The sequence below is a fragment of the Lissotriton helveticus genome, chromosome 5_1 (assembly GCF_964261635.1).
Source record: "Lissotriton helveticus chromosome 5_1, aLisHel1.1, whole genome shotgun sequence".
Taxonomy (NCBI): domain Eukaryota; kingdom Metazoa; phylum Chordata; class Amphibia; order Caudata; family Salamandridae; genus Lissotriton; species Lissotriton helveticus.
In genome coordinates, this window is record NC_136065.1 from 1,671,624,155 (window position 1) to 1,671,647,684 (window position 23,530).

The 23,530-nt window shown below is 46.5% G+C and overlaps 1 protein-coding gene across 2 annotated transcripts in view; it reads right to left on the reverse strand.

Moving 5' to 3' along the window:
- Nucleotides 1-3,598: 3,598 nt before the first annotated feature.
- ACIN1 (apoptotic chromatin condensation inducer 1) overlaps nucleotides 3,599-23,530 on the reverse strand; it is a 1,432,530-nt gene continuing 1,412,598 nt past the window's right edge. For both annotated transcript variants that reach the window (XM_078644895.1, XM_078644894.1), the window contains exon 20: nucleotides 3,599-4,715. In XM_078644895.1, coding sequence (XP_078501021.1) covers nucleotides 4,458-4,715 — 258 coding nt within the window. In that variant the 3' untranslated portion in view covers nucleotides 3,599-4,457. The remainder of the gene's footprint in view (nucleotides 4,716-23,530) is intronic.

Sequence of the window (23,530 nt, forward strand, 5' to 3'; positions counted from 1 at the left end):
TCCGTTTGGATTAATACTGCTTTGCCTGCAATGTGGGCTCAGAATGCTTTTAGTGCCAGAAACACAGTCTTCATCTCTAGGAAGCCGAAAGGTTTTATAGCGTCTGAATGATTCCATTGACCTCGCATCTTTAGGTTTCCTGAATGTGCTCCACATCTCTTTCGAGACACATCCGTTGTGATGATCACAGAGGGAGTTGATAATTTCAATGGTCTGCCTAGTGTTATGTTCTTGGATGCCCCCCACTGTATCTCTTTCTATACCCTCCATGTTACAACCACTAGATCCTCCTACCTCCCGGTGGTTTGTGATCAAATGTTGCAGTCATTCTTGTAGAGGGCGCATGTGTAGACGTGCATGGGTAATGAGTGGAATTTATGATGCCATCATGCCCATTAGTTTCATAACTGTCCTCACTGTCAGACAGTCTCTTCTGGTAGAGGCGATTTTGCTCCTTGATTGCTTGTATCCTCTATTTAGTCTGATATGCCTGTGTTACGGAAAAAACTAATCCTTGTAGCGTTGCGATCACCTGTTAAATGTGCGTGTAACAACTTTGTTTTGAATTTGTTGTCACCACCCAGTGATCTAGATAGGGATACATGGGGATTCCCTTCCCTCTTAGGAGTGCTGCTACTGCTGAAAATCACTTTGTGAATACTCTTGGTGCTGATTTTATTCCAAAGAGCAAGATCTTGAATTGGCAGCATGTATCCTTGTGGCTGAATTGGAGGTATTGTTTGTGTGCTCGATTCATGGCGATGTGTAGGTATAAGTCTTTTTTGTGTATAATGGCCATGTGGGGTCCCCTTTTGTAGCTGTGGGACTACCTCTGGTAGGGTTGCCATCTTGAAATGCGTGCAAATGAATTTGTGATCTAGGATTGGTCTTAACATGAGATATTGCTTTGGTTCCAAGAAATAAGGTGAATAGTTTCCTTTGTTGTGCTCCCTTGTTGGTACTTTCTCTATTGCCTGCTTTTTTAGAAGTGCCTTTATTTCCTCCTATTTTAAAAGTTACTTTCTTAGGAATTATTTCTTCTTTGGTGGAGGCTTTCTTGTTAGTTCTGTACAATAGCCATGGCATACCACATTTAAAATTCAATTGTCTGTGGTTATATTTCCCCATTGTTGTTGATAATGCACTATTATGCCTCCCACAAGTGTTGTATGGGTGTCCTTTCTTGTGGGCAACTCACTTGGAATTTGCTCCTCCCCATCGTGAGTGCTGCCCCTGGCTCTTCCTCTGCCACAAAAGAACTGCTTGGGTTGATGCAGCCCGGATTGGTATCGACTGTTGGCTAGACTGCTGTCCGCTGCCTTGCACCTGTTGTGGTTGTAATGTTGAAAATGCCCCCATTCCTGTGGGTCTTCTGAGGTTACGTCCTCCCCTTTTGAAGGAGCCCCTGTATTGCAATGCTCCAATTAGATTTAGCGGTTTCACTGTCCTTTATTTATGTGAGGACTCATCAACTTCACTTCCAAATAAGGTGTCTCTCGAGAAGGACTTATTGATGATGGATGTTTGTACTTCCGGTTTGAAGTCTGAGATTCTCAGCCTGGTGTGCCTTCTTAGGGTTGTACCAGGTCGCATTTGCATGCTGGCTGTATCTGCTGCCTTTAGTCAGGTGTTTGCTATGTTTTTCCCCTCCTGTATTATTGATTTTGCTCTTATCTTGTTCAGAGAGTTTGTTCATTATGTCCTCGATTCCGTCCCATTGGTGACCATACCTATTGAGGATGGCATTAGAATTAACAATGTGCCATTACCTTGCTGCCTCCCATTCCATCTTCCTACCCACCTTGTCCATTCTCTTACCCCTTTGCTGAGGCAGGCTCCTTGAGAGCCTCCTTGCCCTGATCAAGAACGCCTGGCTGCATTGGACACTTTCCTGGATAGTCAATGTTTACAGGAGGAAACAGGAGTCTTTCTCCTCCTCCAAGGGGACCCCAAAATTAACAGCTGTTTTTTTGATGAGGCTGTTGTGTAAAAGGCTATGTCGTCTGGTGGCGAAGCATTCAAGGGATAGTTACAGACTTCTTCAAGGGCTCTGTGTCAAGGTCTTTCCACTCTTCCTTGAAACTTCCTGTACCTTCATCCTTCTCCGGATCGAGTTCGGCATCCTCTTCATGAGGTTCGAGGGTTCCTGGAGTTTAACGGGTCTTATCTTCTTCCTTGGCCTCAGGTAGTGGAAGATTTCGAAATAATTCTGTATTCCTTTAGTGCCTTGTTGAACTCCTTCCGGTGAAGGAGTGCCGCCATTGCTGCCTCTAGGCAAGGGTCTTCTCTTTTTCTCCACCTCGAGGCTCCTCTGCATCAAAAGCCGGGGAGATCCTCTTCTTTGGTGTCGTGGTTTCTGCCTCCAAAGGTATGGTCTTCTCCTTTGAGGCCTCTCATCGGACACTATTCTTCATTGATTTTGACATTTTCCCCTTGTTGGTATCCCTGCCAAGGTATCAGTGGGGTTCTTTAGGCCGAGGCTGACCATTGGTTGTCGCCTTTTTCAACACCTGGGCTGCCTTTTGCGCCTTCTTTTCGAGGTCCTTGGTACCTGATGGGTGAGGGGCTATAGTTACCTGCACTTTCTTTTCGACGTCCTTGGGAATATTTTTCACAGTATGCCTCTTCTCGGCATACCCAGTCAGGATCTCGACGTCCTATTCTCCGTGTTCTGCAGCCGCCTCCTGTTAGTCTTCATAAGTTGAGAGGCCCAAGTCCTTCAGTGATACCTGCTGTTTCTGGTGCTCCTCCCTCTTTCTCCAGGCCTTGAGAGTTTGCAAGAATACAGAGCATACCTCGCAGTCCATATCCTTGTAATCCCGAGGCAGGCGGAGGATACAGACAGTGTGGATTGCTATGTGCGAATTCGTGGTGACAATGTGGGCGAGACTTGAAAGGGGTATTTCCCATGGGCCCTACTTGGCCTCATTTCAGTTCATCTGCGTAGTTACTGCTCTGATGGGGTACCCCGATGGGAAAGGTGGCCTGAGGTCTCTGCTTCTCCGGTGCTGTCTCGATCGATGTAGAAATTCTTTTCGCCAACAATCCAAACACTTTTCGGTAATTTCATCCAAAAATTGAGGTTCTTTTGCTTCTACACCCAACAGCGGAATAAATAATCTGAAGATGGCTACCATGCACAGGAACTTCCAGGGCAAGATCTGCCGTCACACAAGGGAAAGATCTAACAACAATATGTGGTCAACAACGCACAAACAAAAAAACAAAAAAAGAGCAGTCCAGCATGTGAATCCAGAAAAGGATTCATGCTGCAAAAGGATTATGTTACTTAGCCAGTAAGCATCTGTTCTTGGCATGTAGAGCTTTAGATTCACATGCTTTGAATTCTCCTGCTATCTAGTGTTGGTTACGGATGCTTGCAATTGTTCAATGTTTTACTTTGAAGTAAAGCTACTTGCAAAAGTCTGCATTCAACCCTCAATGGCAGGAAGGTGCTGGCAAGTTTATTTACTGCAGCACATGCTATATAGTACTTAGTTTTGGCAACAGGAGCTAAATCATGTCTTTCGTTTCTCGAGAGCCAACTATCTAAAAGAACAGATTTCTGTAGTGGGCAACAAACTCCACAGGCAGGGGATAAAACTAGGCCTCCGTTTTTATTTCTTCTGGAAAGGACACATTTACAAAAAATTACAAGTTATACACAGTTTCCACCTGACATTCCCCAGTACTAAACTCATGATCACAGTGGAATTGGAAATTTTACCATTAAAGGCCCTCAGCTCAACCCCATTTTACTGGGGGTGTGGATGCAACGCTGTAAGTTAGATAAGCAGAGTGTAGTTATAAACCACCAAACATCTTGTTGGAAGTATAAAATCTGGACCAACAGCCCGAGCCCCCGCCACCTTTTTTCTTCCGGGCACAACACACATGTTGACATTTCAAATAATTTTCCATTTTGTTTAAAAACTATGCATATAAAGAGCAGGGGAGTGCTGTTCATCAAAGTAAACCAATCTACACATGGCCTTGGAGGTGCTCAGAGCACCTTTTTGCACAACGCATTAGGATTTATGGATAAGAGGCCAAGACAAGTCCTTATGGAGAAGTGTGTGTGGTTGAGGACAGTAACCTGGGGCCAGAAGCGGAGATGTTTCAACCACAGTTCTGCAAACCAAGAACTGCCATGTGAAACGTAGCGGACCGCAAATAGTAATATGGTAAATTATAATGTAGACATTACAGTACTTTTCACGAGTCAGTTGTGTGTTATGAAAAAAGAAAAAAAATCACTAAGTCTTGCACTCCAACGTGCACATTTCCTGTGGGGAGCAATGGCGGCCAAGAGATTGTCCGGTGAGCCAGCTGCAGGGTCCTCGTACATCTCCAACAGCCTCTGAACAAAACCAGGATCAGCTGCGAGCTCCTTGGCATCCTTTACACCCCTTTATTCCCCCTCTCCCAAACCCCTTCAAGTGTCCGGGCTAGAAAGCTTAACGCCTGCCTCCTCTGTCGCGGACAGGTGTGCTGCGACTACGGCTCCGGCGTTTTGAGTCCCGGGGACGCTCACGCCCACCGCGGTCCCTGCTAGGCTCTTGCCTCTTCTCACGCTCTGGGTCACGAGTGCGTTCAGCCTCCCGTTCCTTTTCACGCTCTTTAAGACGCTCCTTCCGCTCCTCCTCTTCTTGCTCCTTGCGAAGTTTCTCACGCTCTTTCACACGCTCTGCCCGGTCCTCAATCTTTTTCACAACCTACAAAGATATAAAAGACACGTCAGAACACAGAACAATGGCAAATAAGCTTCACATGCATCACACTGAAAAATAGTGTTTACGTGTAATTAGTTACATAGCATTGTTACCAGTCATCAATGCACATTCCTTCAAAATATTCTACATCAAAATGCAGAGAATCTAACGTACAGCAAAATCTTTGTAAATGCACACACTTTAGCAGCTGAACAACTTAATCTTGTTACCTCCTTCAACTAAGCCAGTGGATGGCTAGGCCATAAGGAGAGCCCCACAAGAGTCAGATTCTTATCTAATTTTGTCTATTAAGTGACAGATCCATTTGAGTAAACTAATTCTAGGAGAGATGAGAACGCTGGAGAACTTAACATAGGAATATTTTTCTGCAGCAGAATAAATTTCTCAGAGGGCCAACTAACATTTGGCAGGCAAGGATACATACAAATATATTTGAGGGCAGGCTGTAAACATTATACACATGTGTATAAGGTACAGGCATGAAAGTCTCTGCATTAAAATAGCTTTAGAATAGGCTTGTCAAATTTGGAAGGAATACCAACAGCTTTATAATGGGAAAGAGGATGAGTACTAAGATTACGGGTAACTTTGAAGACTACAATAGCAAGCCCAACCGAAAATCTGGGACTGCAGGTAAGTAGAACAGAACAAATTAATACGCAAGCAGATTGAAAAGGGAAGCCTAACCTACAGCTCATACTAAGGTATCTTGGCCTGGAGACTGTATACCTCAAATGGCTGGATTAGTTACGTTTCTTATAAAAGTAGCAGTTGCTCCTCTTTGCCTTGTTAAGTGAGCCCAGGGTTTACCTGGTAAAGGCAGCTCCAGCATCCAGTCTCCTACTCACCGGATGTGAATTAACAAAAATATCTATTTTGTCCCTTCTGCGCTGATGCAATGTAGGTGATATAGCTGAAATTAGTAAAAATAAACAGGAATGTTCACAGCCTTCACCAGTACATGAAGGTGTCAGCTGACCTGACACTGTGTTGTCTTTTCTTCAGCTCCTGGCATAGTTAGTGACTGACTACTAAGCATTATCCTATGCAGATAATCATTTACTACTCGTGCTGCTTGGTCATGATACACTGCTAAAACAACTAGACAGCCAAGTTCTCTCTATAGTCACTGGACACTCTTAAAGTAGTGATAGTGAGCAGACATAGCTTTCTCCAGGAGGTGGTTAAAAATTCACATTCAATGAGGTACAAAAAACACTTAACACCTTCAATGTATAATCTAATTCTAAAGAAAATGTAAATCAACTTTATCAAGAGCTAAGCAGAACAGTAAGTTCGAACTAAGACAGAGAAAACCAGACTATGCTAGCACTTTCTCAGGCCAAGAGGAGTCCCCAAACGTTTTTGCAGCTCATTAGCGCTACCTGGTAACAATGGCTCCCAGGCTAATACTATCCTATGGGGCTCTGTTCAAAATTACTTTCGGAATTTTAGACCAGTAAAGCTTAGCTGTCAACTACTTCCTAGAAGACAAACTTGCAAAGGACACAGATAAGGATACTTTAAAACAAACTGGTCCTTGGATTCCAAAAGGGTGGAAACAGTTGCCCGCTCAAACAGTCAAGGGGAAAATTAACGACTTCACTACAACAGCCCAAACCCTCACCAACTAAATGACTAGAATGGCACCAAGCAAATTCTTAGACCTCATAGGGGCTATGTCCGGTTTACCCAGTGTCCATATATCACAAGTTAGGGACAACATCTACCATTAAAACATGCACTATGGGCATGGTGCAGTGTTACCTAGTTAATAGTAGAAGACATCTGAAATTAACACTGGCACATATGTATCTACAGCACTACATGCTCAGATGCTCATGGCGTAAAGCAAAATTTCACATTTGTAGTTTGTGATTGTAGATACACATGGTATGCCTAGATTGAGAAGCAGTACTCGCATAGATCAGTAGCTAGCATGTTTTCAATGTGAATGCCAGAAATAAAAGTCCTTAAGACTGTCCAATCAACGATTTCTTGTTGGTGGGCAAGAATATCTATACAATAATGTTGAGTAAACTTGTGAGGTGGACCAGGTAGCCGCTTTGTAGATGTGAGCTAATGGTAAGTTGCCTATGAAAACAAAATGGTTAGTTACCAGCAGGAGCAGTATTGCAGCTTGAAGAGTTTTCTGGAATTAAACGCTGTGCATTATTCCGCTATCTAATGGATGGGTCCGAAATGGTCTGTTTTTCCTGTAAGCGACGTTAGACAGCATTCTGGAAGTTCCTGTGCGTGATAGTTGTCTTCGGATTCTTTTTTCCCTTTCTTCTGGGGATTAAGGGTATTTATTTACTTTTTCTGTTTTAAGTTTCTTTCCTCCCTTTTATGTGATAATCTTCCCACCGGTTTGCCGGTGTAGTGGCTGCAAATATAGTGTCTATTGGCACATTGGCCATAAAGGCTAGGGTTGCACCTATTTTCCGTGCTGAATGCACTCTTGGGCAGGAGGTTAAAGTCTATCCCACTGAAAAGTAGCATATTTGATTTGCCTCTACAATTCATCGTGCAATTGGTGAATCTTTTGTCTCCTGTAGATAATGTAGTGCCACTCTTCTTATACCCAGGGTATGTAGGCTTTTTTTTTTAAACTGTTAACTGAATGCTTTGATTCAGATGCCATTTGCTCACCACCTTAGGTAGGAACTGGGGAGTAGTTCTTAGCACTATCTGGTCTTTGTGGATATAAATGTATGGTTCATTAATAGTTAAAGTTTGAAGTTCACTTACTCTCCATAGTGATGCTATTGCTATTAAGGAGGCAGTTTTTATTGTGATTTGTCGTAGTTCTGCTGTGTGCATTGGTTTGAAAAGCTCTGTCATAAGCTGTCAGTATAGTGTTTAAACTCCACATAGGAACTGAAGCCTTCCTTGAGGGTGCTATCCCTTTTGAACCTTCAAAGAAACTTTTGATGACTGGTGATGTGAAAAAACCTTTACATGAAGCTCCCCTGGTGTACGCCACAATTGCTATCAGGTGCAACTTGAGGCTTGAATAGTTAATTGCACTGGCCATCAAGTGTGTGAGATAGATTATCTCAGTCTCCTGTGTAGATATTTAATCTAGGGTATTGTTCCTCTTGCACCAAAGGAGATACCTTTTCCACTTCGCTGCGTAGCATGGTCTTGTGGTTTGTTTTCTTGCCTCCCTTAGTAACTCCATTGTTCTTCGTGGTTATTTTAGATGTCTGAATTCTATGCATTTGGGCGTCAGGCTGCTAAGATTAGGGTTGCTGGTTCCCTATGGAACACCTGTCCCTTTTGCATTGTGAATAGGTCTTGCTCTTCCTTGAATTTGATCATCTGTCCCTTGGACAGTTCTAGCATGCTTGAGTACCATGTTTGTTTTATCCATTGAGGGGCTGTTAGTATTAGGTTTGTTCCTGGTTCCAGGCTTTCTCCAGTACTTTGTGTAGTAGAGGAATAGGGGCAAAGGCGTAGGCAAATCTCCCTGACCAATTTAGTGACAGGGCATTCTCTTTGGATACGTGGTGTTGAAAACTGGAGGTGAAGAATTGGCATTTCCTATTCTCTGCTGTTGTGAATAGGTCTATTGTTGGTTTACCCCCGAAGTTTTCTTGTAGGCTCCTTTGTTTTATTTCTCATTCATGTGAGCTGCTGTTCTGTCTGCTGAGTTGATCTGCTTCTGTGTGGTCTTTCCCTGCTAGATGGATTGTTTGCACGTTGATTATCAACGGTATAGCCCATTGGCTTTCTCTTGAGCTAGTTTGTTATGGGTGAATGCCCTTGTTCCTCCTGGTTTGTTTAGGTAAAATATCGCTGTTGAATTGTCCATGTGGAACAATACTGTCCGCCCTGCAATATGGGCCAGAAAGGCTTTTGAGTGCTAGTAGCACTATTTTCATCTCTACGAAGATATGTTTTATGGAGTCTGAGTTGCTTCACTGACCCCGCATGTTTAAGTTTCCTGTATGCACTCACCATCCTTTGGCCCGTGCAACTTTGGAATTCAGTCTTGACCCTACGAAGATCTTTTCCTGTTCTGGGGTTGGCGATGATTTCTAGAGGTTTATGTAGGTTGTAGCATTGTGATTACTTTCTGAATGTGACAGAGACATTCTTATTTTAAGTTTGCCTTCACCAACCAATCGTCTGGATAAGGATAGATGTGAATTCCTTTCTTTCTTAGGAATGCTGTGACTGCAGCTACGCACTTTGTGAAACTGAATTGATAATGTTTGTTTTCATGCATGAACCTGAGATACTTTGTGTCTTTGATTCATGGATGTGGGTAGGAGTCCTTTAAGTCTATAGTTGCCATGTAGTTCTCTTTTTGTATGAGTGGTATTACCTTTTCTAGGGCTGTCATCTTGAAAAGCTGTGTGTGAATGAATTGTTTTATGAATCTGAGATCCAGAATTGATCTTAATGTGAGATCTTGCTTTGGTACCAAGACGCAAGGTGAATGGTCTCCTTAGTCGTGCCCCCTTGTTGGCACGGTCTACACTGGCTGTTTCTGTAAGAATTCCTTTACCTCTTCTTTTAATTTTAAAAGTAATGTTTTTTTTAAAGGTCTTTATGGGTCAGTTGGGGGAGGGGGGAATGTTTGTTCTATGCAATAGCCGTAGCGCACCACATTTAAAAACTCAGTTGTCTGTGGTGATCCTTTCCCATTCTTTTGAGCTATGGGCTATTCTGCCATCCACTCAAGGATTGTCCTTTAGCCTTTCCTCTTCCATAAAGAGGCTGCTTTGAGCATTGTTGCCAGGATTGGTATCTGGACGGTTTACTTGACTGCTGTCTGCTGCCTTGTGTCTACTGCTGTTGGTGTTGCCCTGCAGAAACATCTACTGCTTTTGGTGTTGCCCTGCAGAAACATTTCGTCTTTCTGCAGGTTTTCTGAGGTTGCTTCCTCCCCTTCTGGAGGTGCCTTTGCACTGTAGAGCACCCATCGCTCTTGCCGTTTTGCTGTCCTTTTTAATCTGTTGTAAGGACTCACCCACCTCATGGCTAAACAAAGCTTATCCTATTTTATAAATTATTGTTGTTTGGACTTCCTGATTAAAGCCTGAAATCCTGAGGCAGGCGTGTCTTCTGAGGGTAGTAGCAGTACACATTTGCCTACTGGCTGTATCAGACGCATCTAAGGCTAACTTTGGGCATGAATTTGCAATGCTCTTTCCCTCTTGAACAATGGTTATGTCCTTTTCTTGTCATCCTCAGTGAATTTTTTTCAAGCTCCTCTATCTTATCCCATTGTTGGTGGCCATATCTATTAAGGAAAGCACTTGAATAGGCAATACGCCTGTGCTGCAGCATCTCTCCAGCTTCCTACCCACCATTTTTTTTAACCTTGTTTTAATTCAATACTTCACAGGTATCACATTACATAGGAACCCATGATTCCATGAAACAACATAGAAGGATAAAGAGCCACAAATTAGAATACTCTCGGGACCAGTAGTGCAGGGTGTCAGCGGCCTAAATGTTTGCCCAAGTGTTCCACTCATAAGTGTCACTGATGGGAAATACTACTTACCCAGTATGCATCTGTTCAAGGTATGTAGAGCTGTAGATTCATATGCTTTAGCATAGATCCCCTTCTGGTGTTGGGCTCGGATGGATGCACTTTGTTTTTCTTCAAAGAAGTGTTTGTAGTCACGAGGTAGGTGACTCCTCCTTACAGTGATAGTGCGCATGGGCATCGACTCCATCCCCAGATAGTTTTCGTCATAAAGGGCGAGGATAGAGTTAGTAAGAATAGAAAGAGATGCTCATGTGTGTTGTATCGAAGTAAGATAATACTGCAGCAGATAAAGGTACCTGGGGAGGCAGGTGGGTGCATATGAATCTACGGCTATATATGCCAAGAACAGATGCATACTGGGTAAGTAGCATTTTCAGTTCGTGGCATATAAGTTGTAGATCATGTTCTATACAGCAGTTATTTCCGTAGCGGTGGCTAGCCTGTATCTGTTGCAGTAGTTTGAAAAAGTGTTCTTAAGACAGCCCGCCCACGCTAGCTTGTTGATTTGGATGCACATTTACACAGTAGTGTTTTGTGAATGTGTGAGGTGTAGACCAAGTTGCAATCTTGCAAAAGTCATCTACGGGTATATTCCCTAAGAATGCCATAAAAGTCCCTAGTTTGGGTGTGGAAAGCACTTTAGGGGGAATAGTTAATGTGCGTTTAGCTTTAATGTAGCATATTTGGATGTATTTATCTATCCATAGTGCAATACCAGTTTTTGAAATGGGATTGCCTTTATGCGGTGGTGAAAAAGCAACAAAGAGTTGTTTGGTTTCCTAAAAGATTGAGTTCTTTCAATTTAATAAAGTATTGCTCTTTTGACATCTAGTGTGTGAAGAGCACGTTCTGCCACTGAGTCTGGTTGAGGTAAACACACAGGTAGTTCAACAGACTGATTTGAGGTGTAAGGCAGAAAGATCTTTAGGTAAAAAAATTGGATTAGTCTTAATAACCACTTTGTTGTGATGAATTTGTAAAAATGGTTCTTGTATGATTAGTGCCTGGAGCTCACCAACTCTTCTAAGAGATGTGATGGCTATATGGAAGTCTACCTTCCAAGTGAGGAGCTGTACTTCACATTTGTGCAGAGGCTCAAATGGTGGGCCCATAAGTTTTGTAAGGTCAATATTAAGGTTCTACCTGGAAAGAGTGGAATTCTAGGGGGAATGATTCTTTTGAGTCCTTCCATAAATGCTTTGATAGCGGACACTTTAAATAAAGACAAGTGTTGTCTGTTTTTGTAGATAAGCGGCTATTGCAGTGAGATGCAATCGTATAGATGTGTATCATTTGCTAACGCTTTTCTACCTCTCCCGCTCATTCCATTAGTAGTAGGGAAGCTCCAACAGCATTCCCTCACAATGATCCTGGTTGCTCCCACATGGGTTGGACAACTTTGGTTCACAACCCTGTTGGAACGATCTGTAGTTCCTCATCAAAAACTACACCTCTCACCCAAGCTTCTCACTCAGACGCATGGAGAGATAAGACATCCAGATCCCTGTCGACTCAACCTTGCGATCTGGCACCTGAGATCATAGTTTGGCTACCTTAATGTCACGCCAAACTGCATGAACGTCATTCAAGAGGCTAGACGTTCTACCACAAGAGCATGCTATGCAGCAATGTGGAAACTATTTGTAATTTACTGTACAAACAATTAAATCAATCCACTATATGCTCATTTCAAAACATAATTTGCTATCTCTTACACCTACGCTGTAACTTAGCTTCCTCACCAGTTCATCTATAGCGCATTGCCTTTGGACAATGTGTGGATACCTGAACGCGAAGTATGGGCATTTTGCGTTGTGGTGTATAGCAAACAGATCTATTTCTGGGTAGCCCCACATGTGAAAGAATGGAAGGAGAACTTAAGGGTGTAATTCCCATTCATGGATCTGTTGTCGTTGACTGAGCAGATCTGCAATGTGATTGTCTACTCCTGGAAGGTGTTCCGCAAGGAGGTATATCTTTTGAGGTATGGCCCATTTCCATATGCTTTGAGCTAGTTGTGAAAGCTGTAGGGGGTGTGCCCCTCCCTGTTTTTGTATATAGTACATTGCTGCCATGTTGTCCGTACGGACTAGGACAGCTTTGCAGACTATATGGACTTGAAAGGCTTTTAATGCTAGAAAAATTGCCAGTACTTTCAGGTGATTTATGTGGAACTGTTTTTGTTGTAGAGTCCACATGCCCTGAATGGTACGATTTTGAAGATGAGCTCCCCAGCCGGTGAGCAATGAGTCTGTTAGCACTATCTGTGGAAAAGGGGCGAGGAACAGCCACCCTTTGGAAAACTTGTGTGTTCCACCACTGCAGAGAGCGATGGGTGCGCTCGTCTACCAACACCAGATCTGTTAAAAGGCCTTGAGCCTGGTTCCACTGACTTGCTAAGCATTCCTGTAGAGGACTCATTTGGAGTCTTGCATAAGGGAGGATTAGAATGCAAGAGGCCACCATCCCGATTAACGTATAGTTTCTTACCTGTCGGTGTAGTTTTGCAGCTTGAAGACTTTCTGGATTCACTATGCTGTGCATTATCCCTTCATCTAGTGGTTGGGTCCAAAATCGTAGTATTTTTTCTACTTTTTAGTTCTTGCCGACACAGCGCACAGGGTCCTCATGTAATCGATTGCGTTTTTGCCCTAAAAACGTACACGCGTTGCATTGCTTTGAATGGCAACGTGTGCAAGTTTGGCGATTCCCTTGCGGGAGCGAGCGGCGCCATCTGGTAGCAATTATCGCGCTCGTCCCCGCAAGGGAAACGCTGCGCGTCCCTGCTCTCAGCCGCACTACCCCCACTTGTTTTCTTTGTATTGGAGACTCCAGCAGGTTTCCTCGGGTTTCAGGTTGTACCAAGGAGAGGCTGTGGTGACTCGTGTACCCACGAGGAACGGGCACAGCCTGGCTATTCTCGTTTGCTGTGCACTCCGCCCAGTTACCAGCCGCCCAACACAGACACTGCACCCCATACAGCACCAAAAGACCACATCATCGCAACTCACACAGAACGGGAGTGGTGATCCCTGGACGCACCAAGACACTGTAACCCACAAAGCACCACGACAGCCACCTTTGGACCCACTGAGCCACTGCAACCCACAGTCACATCCCCGCAGCCACAGCAACACAAACTGCACTTGGAGGGTCAGCTTTACAAACTGAGACACCGGAGCCCACGCGCTTTGGGAGGTCACATTACCGCGGATACAATACTCCAAACAGCAGTAGGAGTTATTATCCGCTGATATTGCACGCCAAACAGTACAGGGGCCATAACCCCTAGACACACTACACTGATGTCACAGCACCACAGACACTACTCTCCACACAGCAGTGAGATCACATACCTGCAGACACAGCTTCTCACACAACCCTGGGCCAGGGGTCATATCCTCAAGCACACTGAAACCAAGGGCGAAGCTGGCAATATGCAGCAGGAGCAGAGCCATCGTGGCCCAGGGATGCAAGGAGTCCTCTGTACCCTAATTATGGCTACATGTTGCCACAGACCTGCGGCGTGGGGGTATTTTCCTAGCTCGCACAAGGGTTTGTGACACACTTGCTACGCCAGTGATTGAGACACTGCACTCCACACAGGTCTGGGGATGTCCTGATGGCAAACACTCCCAGGCAATGCAGCCACCCTACACGCTGCACTGTAGAGGGGGGGGGGGGGGGGGGGTCACATACCCAAACTAATCGCCCAGTCCTACCATTGCTCCAGCACAGAGCTCTGGCCGTGCGGAGATGCCTTCTGACAAGTGAACAGCTCCGGCCCTTTTGTTCCCAGACTTGGCAGCACCTGCCTCTCCGCCAGCAGCCCTAAGAGGAATGATTTGCGCTTCCTTATTCATCTGAATATCCACACAGTAGTGCTTAGTGAATGTGTGCACTGAAGACCATGTTGCAGCTTGGCAATTGTCTTGAATAGGTGTGTTTGCTAGAAACGCAATTGTTGCTCCTTTCTTCCTAGTAGAGTGAACTTGAGCTGCTCCTTGTAACTCTTGTCCTGCCCGCTTGTGGCAGAGTTGAATTGCTTGTGCAATCTACCATGCAATGGAGTTTTTGGTGACTGACCGTCCCAAAAAAGCTGCTGGCAAAGGATACAAAGAACTGTTTTGTTTTCCTGCGCTCTTTTGTCCTTTCTATATAGTGCATGACAGCCCTTCTGGCATCCAGTGTGTGTAGCGCACTTTCTGTGCTTGTGGTAGGTTTTTGGAAAAAACTAGGTATCTGGATTGTTTGGTTAATGTGGAATCGAGACACCAACTTTGGCATGAAGTGTGGGTCCGTTCTCATTACAATCCAGTTGCTGTGTATTTCAAGGTAAGGCTCTTGGAGTGTTAGCGCTTGCAATTCACTTACTCTTCGTAGCGAAGTGATAGCCACTGTGTGTGAGCATGTGCAGTGTTGCCTTGTGAATAGGTTCAAAGGACGCCTTCATCAATTGAGTTAGCACCACGTTGAGGTTCCATGCTAGTGCTTGCATCCTTTTTGGGGGGGTGATTCTTTTAGCTCCTTACAGAAATCTTTTTCCAACGTGAGAGGTGAAGAAATTCCTCCCGGTTTCTCTCCTAGTGTAAGCCACTATTGCCGCTAAGTGCACCCTTAGGGATGTGTAGCTTCGTTTGCTTTGTAGCAGGTACGTTAAGTATTTTAGTACTGTGGATTCCCTTGTGCTCTTCCGTTGTAGTTTCTCTTTGATGGACCATTGGGAGAACCTTTTCCATTTTGCTATGTAGCACTTCCTTGTTGTAGGTCTCCTAACTTCTATGAGTACTGCCATGGTACTTGCTGGTAGTTGGAGGTGTGCAAATTCTAGGTCTTCCGGAGTCACGCTGCTAGGCTGAGGTTCTCTGGCTCTGGGTGCAGTACCCTTCTGTTATGCATTGTTAACCGGTCTCTTTTTTTGGGAACCTGTGTGCTGGTTCCTGTGCCATTTCTACTATCTGGAGAATCAGGACTGTCTGGCCCAGAGTGGCTATCCGAATTAGCGTCATGTTGCGGATCCTGCATTTGTCGAGTACCATGTGTATCAGTGGTAATGGGGGAAAAGCGTATGCAAATGTCTTTGACCAACTTATCAATAGCGCATTCCCTTGAGACCGGTGGTCTGGTTGTCTGGATGCGAAGTGTTGGCATTTTGCATTCTGGTGTGTTGCAAATAGTTTTATTTGCGGTGTTCCCCACCTATGGAATATTTTCTCTACTTCCTGCTGGTTGATCTCCCATTCGTGGGATGCTAACGTCAGTCTGCTGAGTCGGTCTGCTTCCACATTGTCCTTCCCTGGTAGGTGTATTGCTAGTAGGTCTATTCTCTGTGGAATCGCCCATACCCATATCTCCTGTGCTAGCTTTGATAGCGCTACTGAGTGTGTTCCCTCTTGCTTTTTGATGTAGAACATGTTTGTGGTGTTGTCTCTTTGGATCAACACCCTGTTCCCGTACAGCTGCTTCTGAAATGCTTTTAAGGCTAGGAACACAGTCTTGAGACCCTCCGGGTGAGTAGTGCGCTATATAAATGCTTTGATTGATTGATAGCTCTAGGTAGTTGATGCGTTTCACTGCATCTTTCTGGGTCCATAACCACCTCGTTTTGAGTTCATGTGCATTCCCCACCCCAGGTGGGAGGCATCTGTTGTGATGGTCACCGTTGAAGTTGGCGGTGTGAATGGCTTCCCCAGTGTTATGTTTTTTTTCTTCCACCACGCTATTTCCTGCTGCACTGCATGTGTGACAACCACTGGATCTTCCCAACTCCCTGTTGCTTGTGACCATTGCTATTGGAGCCATTCTTGGAATGGTCTCATGTGGAGTCGAATATTTGGAACTAGGTGTATGCATGATGCCATCATTCCCAAGAGCTTGCTCACCGGCCTCACTGTCAGAACATGCCCCTTGTGGTAGCGAAGTGTCTTATTCAGTAGTGCCTGTATTCTCCTCATGCTGGGGAACACCTTTCCCTGTAAGGTGTTGATCTCTGCCCCATAGGAATATCTTCACCTGTTATGGTTGTGTCGAGCATTTTCCCCAATGTATTGAAAAGCCTAGTTGCATTAGCATTTGAGTAACCTGTTGAATGAGTTGTTTGCCTTTACCAGCCAGTCGTCAAGGTACAGGTATACTTGTATCCCCTGCCTCCGTAGGTGTGCTGCAACCGCAGCTATGCATTTTATGAACACCCTTGGTGTGGACTTTAGGCCGAATGCTAGGACAGTGAACTGGTAGTGTGTTTCCTTGATCACAAATCTTAGTAAGCGTTTGTGTCTTTTGTTCATGGGGATATGCAGGTAAGAGTCCTTTAGGTCTAAAGTTGCCATGTAATCCCCTTCCTGTATCTGGGGTATTACTTTTTGCAGAGATGTCATCTTGAACCTCTGAGTCTTTACGAATGTGTTTAAGAACCGCAGGTCCAGGATAGGTCTTAACGTTTTGTCTACCTTTGGTACGAGGAATTAGTTGGGGTAGACCCCCTTGTTTCTTTCGTTGTACGGCACCATCTCTATTGCCTCCTTCTTTAGGAGCTCCTGTGCCTCTAGCAGCAACAGCGATAGCTCTGCTGTAGTGTGCCTTGTAGTTTGGCTTCCCATTTGGAGGTGGCTTTTCTAGTTCTTTGCAGTAGCCATGTTGTATGATGTTTAGTATCCATTTGTCGGTTGTAACCTTCTTCCACTCCAGGAAGAAGTGTCTGGTTCTGCCTCCTACAGGTGTTATGTATTTGTGGAACTGTTTGTCTTGTGGAACTAATAGTTTGTCTTTTTCCTTGTATTGTCGCCCCCCTCGAGGTGTAGTGTGGGTGGGCGTCCTTCTTATAGCGGAGTCACTAAGAGGTGGGTTGCTGCCCTCCCTTTCTTGTCTTACCTCGTCCGTTCGAGCGCCTTCGAAAAGGATTGGCCAGTTTTGCTGTTTCTGTCCCAGTTGCTGTGTCTGGTTGCCTCCTTGGTAACCCTGTTGAAAGGCTTGATGTGAGGTCTCCGACTTATTGTTTCCTCTGCCTGCTGGTCTCCTTGAGGGTGCCCCTTCTCATCCCCCTGAACTGCAGCGCTCCCATGGACCTTGCGGTTTCATTGTCCTTTTTGAGCTGCTTAAGTTTTTCGTCAACCGGAGTGCCGATCCGTTGTTCTCCGTTGAAGGGTTTGTTCAGAATGTTATTTTGGACTTCTGGCTTGAACCCAGAGATCCTCAGCCAGGCATACCTTCTCTCCTTAACCCCGATAATCAGCTGCCTACTGGATGTCTCTGCTGCCTCCAGGGCCGCTTTCAGGCATCTGTTGGCCATGTTCCTGCCTTCTTCTACGAGGTGGTGTGCTCTCTGGTGGTACTGCTCCGGGAGGTGTTTGAGCAGTTGGCCGACTTCCTCCCAATACCGGTAGGCATGTCTGTTAATCAAGGCATTTGAGTTGAATCGCCACACTCCTCTACATCTTTCTTCCTGTGAGATCCATCCATCCTCCTGCTCTCCTTGTCTGGAGGTAGTCCGGAGTTAGTAGGCACGTTGGCCCTCTTCCTAGCTGTCGATGCTATTGTCGAGTCCGCAGGTACTGATCCCTGAATATATGCTGGGTCCTGTGAGGAATGTTTATATTTCTTCTCTGTCCTTGGAGTCACTGACTTACATATAGCTGGCTCCCTGAAGGCCTCCCTGCTCTGGTCCAGCACACTTGGGAGCATGGGTAGGAAATGGCTCCTGGTCTGTGTAGGAAGCAGAGTTTCCAGGAGAAAACAAGCTTTGGGCTTTTCCTCCTCTAGTTTCACTCCATAAGTGGCTGCAGCGTTCTTTATGACCATATTGTATATGCCAATGTCGTCTGGCGGCAAAGGCCTCGACGGATAAGTCTCCCCGGCCTCTTCTGGGCTTACGGTGTAGAGGTCCTGCGCCACCAAGGATGCAGAGTCCAAACTTGTGCGCTGGTCTTCCTCACCTTTCTTGTCATAGTATAGGCCCTCTTCCTCTTGGTGTTCTTGGGGCTCGGGAGTATTTTGGCAGCCGTTTGGCGTCGAACTCATCCTTGTCCTCGACTTAGACGATCGTTTTTGGCAGCTTTGACGGGATGGTAAACCTCTTCATCCGTTCGTTGAATTCTCTTTTTCTTTGCAGGATGTTATCAATTTCGGCCTTGAGCCTTCTCTTTTTCCTTCCCATCTTCGAGGCCTGTTCGGCGTCGAGTGTTTCGGACGATCTCTTTGACATAGACTTCGAAGTAGCCTTTGTGTCCATTTCCTTCGGCGTCGAGCGCTCCTTTTCGGGGACATGCTTAGACGACCTAGGCTTTTCTTGTGTTTTTGCCGTCTGGGTATCCTTTTCGAAGGATCCGCTGGGCTGTCTGTCCCTGGACGCAGCTGCCGAAATTTTCGACGCCAGTGCTCCTTTCGTGGACTTAGACTCTGTTTTTCGAGAGTCTGACTCAGGCTTTCGAGAGTCTGTCGGGGTTTTAAGGGATCGTCGTCCCTCCTACCTCTTTTGTAGTTTTCTTATCGGTCTCTACGACAGTCTAGTCATCTGGTCCCTCGGCGATGTTGTCCTCTTCATCACTGGAGAGGCCCAAGTCCCGAAGCGACGGAGGTTGGCCTTTGCCTTGCATGCTGTGGTTGGCTATCGTCTGCCTCTCTCTAATCCTGAGAGTCTTCGGGGTGGAGAAGGAGCAGGCCACGAAATCCTTGCTTTCGTGGCTGACCGGCAGGCAGAGGTTGCAAACCGGGTGCTGGTCCTTCTGCGCATATTTGTGGTGGCAATTGCGGCAGAATTTGAACAGAGTCTTGTTCATTCCTGCGCTCAGGGTGGCCCCAGTGTGCGCATTCTCCATTGGACGTCAAAGTCTTCTATGTTCACCTCCTTCTTTATCGTCCCGGCTCAGTGGTCTTGTTCCTGGATGTATTCTCCAATCTTTTTCAGTAGATTTCAATCTTTTCCTTCTTCTTTTCTCCAAAAACTCTGTAACCTCTCGGTGACGATCCAGACCCAACGGCGGAAAAAAGAATCTGAAGATAGCACCCAAAAGTCGGAGCTTCCGCAGGAAGCATGCCGACGTCATAGGAAGGACACCAAAAGGTAGGACGTCAACGCCCACCTGGGCTACGAAAAAAAAAAAAGAGAAAAGACTACAATTCTGGACCCAACCACTAGACCGCGGAATAATGAACAGCATAGTGAATCCAGAAAGATTCCCGCTGCAAAACTTAGCGCCACACACGGGGCATTTTTTTAAATAGAGTTCATTCCATGAACTGCTGGTGTGGTCGGCGCGGGTAGGCCTCAGAGCCCGCGAAGCTACTGATCGAAGTTGCTGGATTTTACGATGCACGTCGAATGGGAAATTGCCATCGAAAACAATACCGTCGAGTGGTAAGGATTGCGCGTTGAAAGGATTTGAAGACTTTACCAAACCGGGGCGCAGCAATACACATCCGAACTCGATGGCGGGAAAAAAAATATCTGGTAATGGAGTCGATGCCCATGCACACTATCACTGTAAGGAGGAGTCACCTACCTCGTGACTACAAACACTACTTCGAAGAAAAACAAAGTGCAAACATCCGAGCCCAACACAGATGGCAATCTATGCTAAAACATATGATCTACAGCTAATATGCCTTGAACACAGTTTTCATCTAAAGGAGCTCATCTTGTGTTCAGGAGTTGTAATCCACACCACTGCAAATTGTTGTGTTGATAGGAGGAACACACTGACGACGCATACCACCTAAGGGTAGTTGAGGGTTTTCATCCTAAAAACATTTTATCTTCAGAAATTTCTTTCCCTTCAACAATGTTGGAGACAATACCATTTCTCAATGAGTGACAATAAATGCCATGACAGTGTACAGACCCAGGTATATTTCTTGTGGCTTTGTAAGGGTCTTCAAGACTTACAATGTGCATCCAATACCATGTACACCCTTTAGAAGGATACTATCATGGTGGGTTTGCGAGAAAGTAGGAGTGGGAAGTTTTCCTTGAAAAGCAGATAAATATGCTGCTCTGGCGCTGGACGTTGGAGGCGATGGAGCTGGTCTCTGGAGGTGCTGGAGTCCGAGATCGCCCTGAGGTCGAAGGAAGGCGCCCGTTCTGCACCGGACCACTCTGAAGAGCTGCGCACCGCAGGAGCTGCCTACATCAGGGATCTCTCTCTTGGATCGGTGAGCCCTGTGCTGCCTGCGGGAGGGCGCCTGCCTGCGGGGGTTTGCCTGAAGAGCTGCGCACCGCAGGAGCTGCCTACATCAGGGATCTCTCTCTTGGATCGGTGAGCCCTGTGCTGCCTGCGGGAGGGCGCCTGCCTGCGGGGGTTTGCCTGAAGAGCTGCGCACCGCAGGAGCTGCCTACATCAGGGATCTCTCTCTTGGATCGGTGAGCCCTGTGCTGCCTGCGGGAGGGCGCCTGCCTGCGGGGGTTTGCCTGCTAACACCGGAGCGGCTCCACAGGATTCACGGCGGCAATTCACGGCGGCGGCCCCCCCCATCCCCCCACCGCCCGATCCACGGCAGTGACGCGGTCAGGTACATGGGTGGCTGCCATCAGTGGAGCAGAGCCGCCGGCCCCGCAGCAGGGAGTCACGGCGTCATTGGAGTGCCGAGAGAGGCTGAGTGCTGGGGGCGATCTGAGGAGTGGGGCACCGCCGTCTGAGGAGCTAGCGGAGAGGAGCCCTGTGGCTGGTGGGATCAGTGGGACGGAGGTCGGCTGGAGCCTGCCCTGCCACGCCGGGAGCGGGAGCCATCTGCAAACATCGGCTTCGACGCTCACTCTGGATGATGAGTCTGCAGGCGAGGGGAGCTTTAGCGGAGCCTGAGTGAGCACCGTCGCACACGCCAGACTGACTGGGTGATGGTAGACCCGGTGTCTGACTCACAACGGGAGTGATCTCCCTGCCCTGCCTGGCAAACTGTTCGCCTGGCTGTTCGTCCCCTGCCTGCCGCCACCAGAGGAAGCCGCCACCAGAGGAAGCTGACACCAGAGGAAGCTGACGCCTTGCTGTAGGGTGGATGGTCGTTCCCCCCTCCCCCCCTTTGTATCCAACACCCAGCTGCATTAGGAACAGACAGACCGACTGGTCTGCAAACGCTAGCGAAGATCGTCTTTGCCGAAGTGACAACGACAGCTAAAGAAGGTATTTGTTTTGCCCCACTTCTGCGTTTTATGGGAAATGTGCACATTCTGCCCCACTCGTTTTGTTTTACAAAACCTCTGTTGTTCAAAATGGCGGGGGTCATAAACTGAGTACCTAATCCCCTCCTGTACCGCCTGAGCCCACGAGGCCCCTCAGCAGCCCCTCTTAAGATAATAAAAAACTGAGATAAGACTCCCCTTGGTATGCAAGTTCCTGCGCCGGCCGAACAGACTCTGAAACTACTCTTCTCTGCTCGGATATCAGTAACAACAAAAAGAGGACTAATCGATCCTCTCTTCCTTGCTCCAAGCAATAACAACAAAAAAGGACTAGCGTCTCCAGACCTATCTGGCGGCCATTTTAGACTGACCTCTCTCTCTACTCAGCGGCCATCATGGACTAGTCATTGCCTTTACTGCAGTTTCTATTTTATTTTATTCTATCTTATTTTATTATTACTGGCTTCCTACACTGTATGCATTGCTATCACATTACTATCGTATATTCTAGTGTTATATCTGTTATTGCTGCAGTTTGTATGCACATTTATGGGATGCAGTAACTCATTAGTAGTTTAGCCCTATTTTAGCCTGCATTTTATATGCGGCAAGCTGCACATATCTCACCTCTATCCCCATCATTCACTGTCCGCTACCGCATTTATTTTTTTTTTTTTTTTTTTATGTAAGCTACATCACGTTATTGCACTGATTATTACTACCTCATTCAACTCACTCTGTCATGTAAGCTGCACACAGCCACTTTCTACGCCTAGACTACACCGCTGTTACCTCGTACATTCTAATATGTAACTTGGCTTCCACCTAATCGGTCCTACCTCTCATAGTTGGTTTCACGGTGTAAGCCGACCGCTACCTCATATATAGGATACTTGTGGTAAGTTCGGGGATCACACCGACTTCTACTCCTTATATCTTTGATCACTCACTAGTGTCGTCCTTGGCCCTGTAACTAGCGGCTGACAGTTTGTACTATCGTCCTTCTTCCTACACTTAACACCACAGCCTCCCCAAAATGGAGCTCAAGGGCAAGCACACTTTTAGAATTAACTACCCCTCCACTCCTCTCTCCAAAAATGCCACTAAACGTTTTAAACACAACTTCTTGAGGTCGCACCCTGAAACACCCTTTGCCGACACTTACTTCTCATCGGGCAATGGAGCTCTGAATACCGATATCATCTTCCACACCTCACGCAGAGCCCAATGGAGAAAAACTTTCCTATCCCTACTCACAGTCTCCACCACCAGCAAAACAACTCATGGCTTAATTCTCACCATCACACCTTCCCACCTCTTCCCTGGCAGGTCTACCATTACTATCTACAATAACGGGATTGTCCTAATCCAATCCACGGACAAGAACCTGGATTTACTAGACAACCTGTTCCCCAAGTTCAAAGAGCACCTCTCCAAGCTGCGGACCCCTACACAGAACTCCGCCAGCACTAGCACCCCTGACGTCGCAGCCACCACCTACTACACTTCTACCCCCAGCTCCCCAGTAAATGGCCCACCTGTTGTTAACGCTCCCCACTCCCCAATGACAGTCACAAATATCTCCACTGCACATACTAGCAGCCCCTCTAACATGACCCTTCTTATCCCCACCCACACCCCCCTCCATCCCTCTCCCCCCGGACAGAACATCCCCCACCCACAACACACCACCATTTGAACAAGCCACCGCCCAAAGTTTATCCACCCCCCACTCCCATCCCCCCATGACAGACACCTCTCCCTCCCCATCTCCCTCCCCACCCCCACCCACGAGTCTCTCACACCTGACACAACAACTCCCACCCACAACACGCCTACATCTGCACACACCATCACTCGGAGTTTATCCATCCCCCCACGGCAGACACCTCTTCCTTCCCTGCTCCCTCCCCACTCACAACTCTATCTCCCTCCCAACAAAAGATACAGAACATACCTCCCCCCTTACCTTAGCATCCCCCTCTCTCCCACCTCCTACTCTCAGCCCTCACTACCCTCCTGTCTCCCCCACTGTCTTCAGCCTTCACTCACTCTTCTACTCACCAGCACCGTCTCCCACTGAAGTCACTACCTATGCCTCCCAACCACAGCCTGCCACACCTCCAATACCCTCACCCCTCGCCCACAAACACGTCCACACCTTGAATACCATCCCAC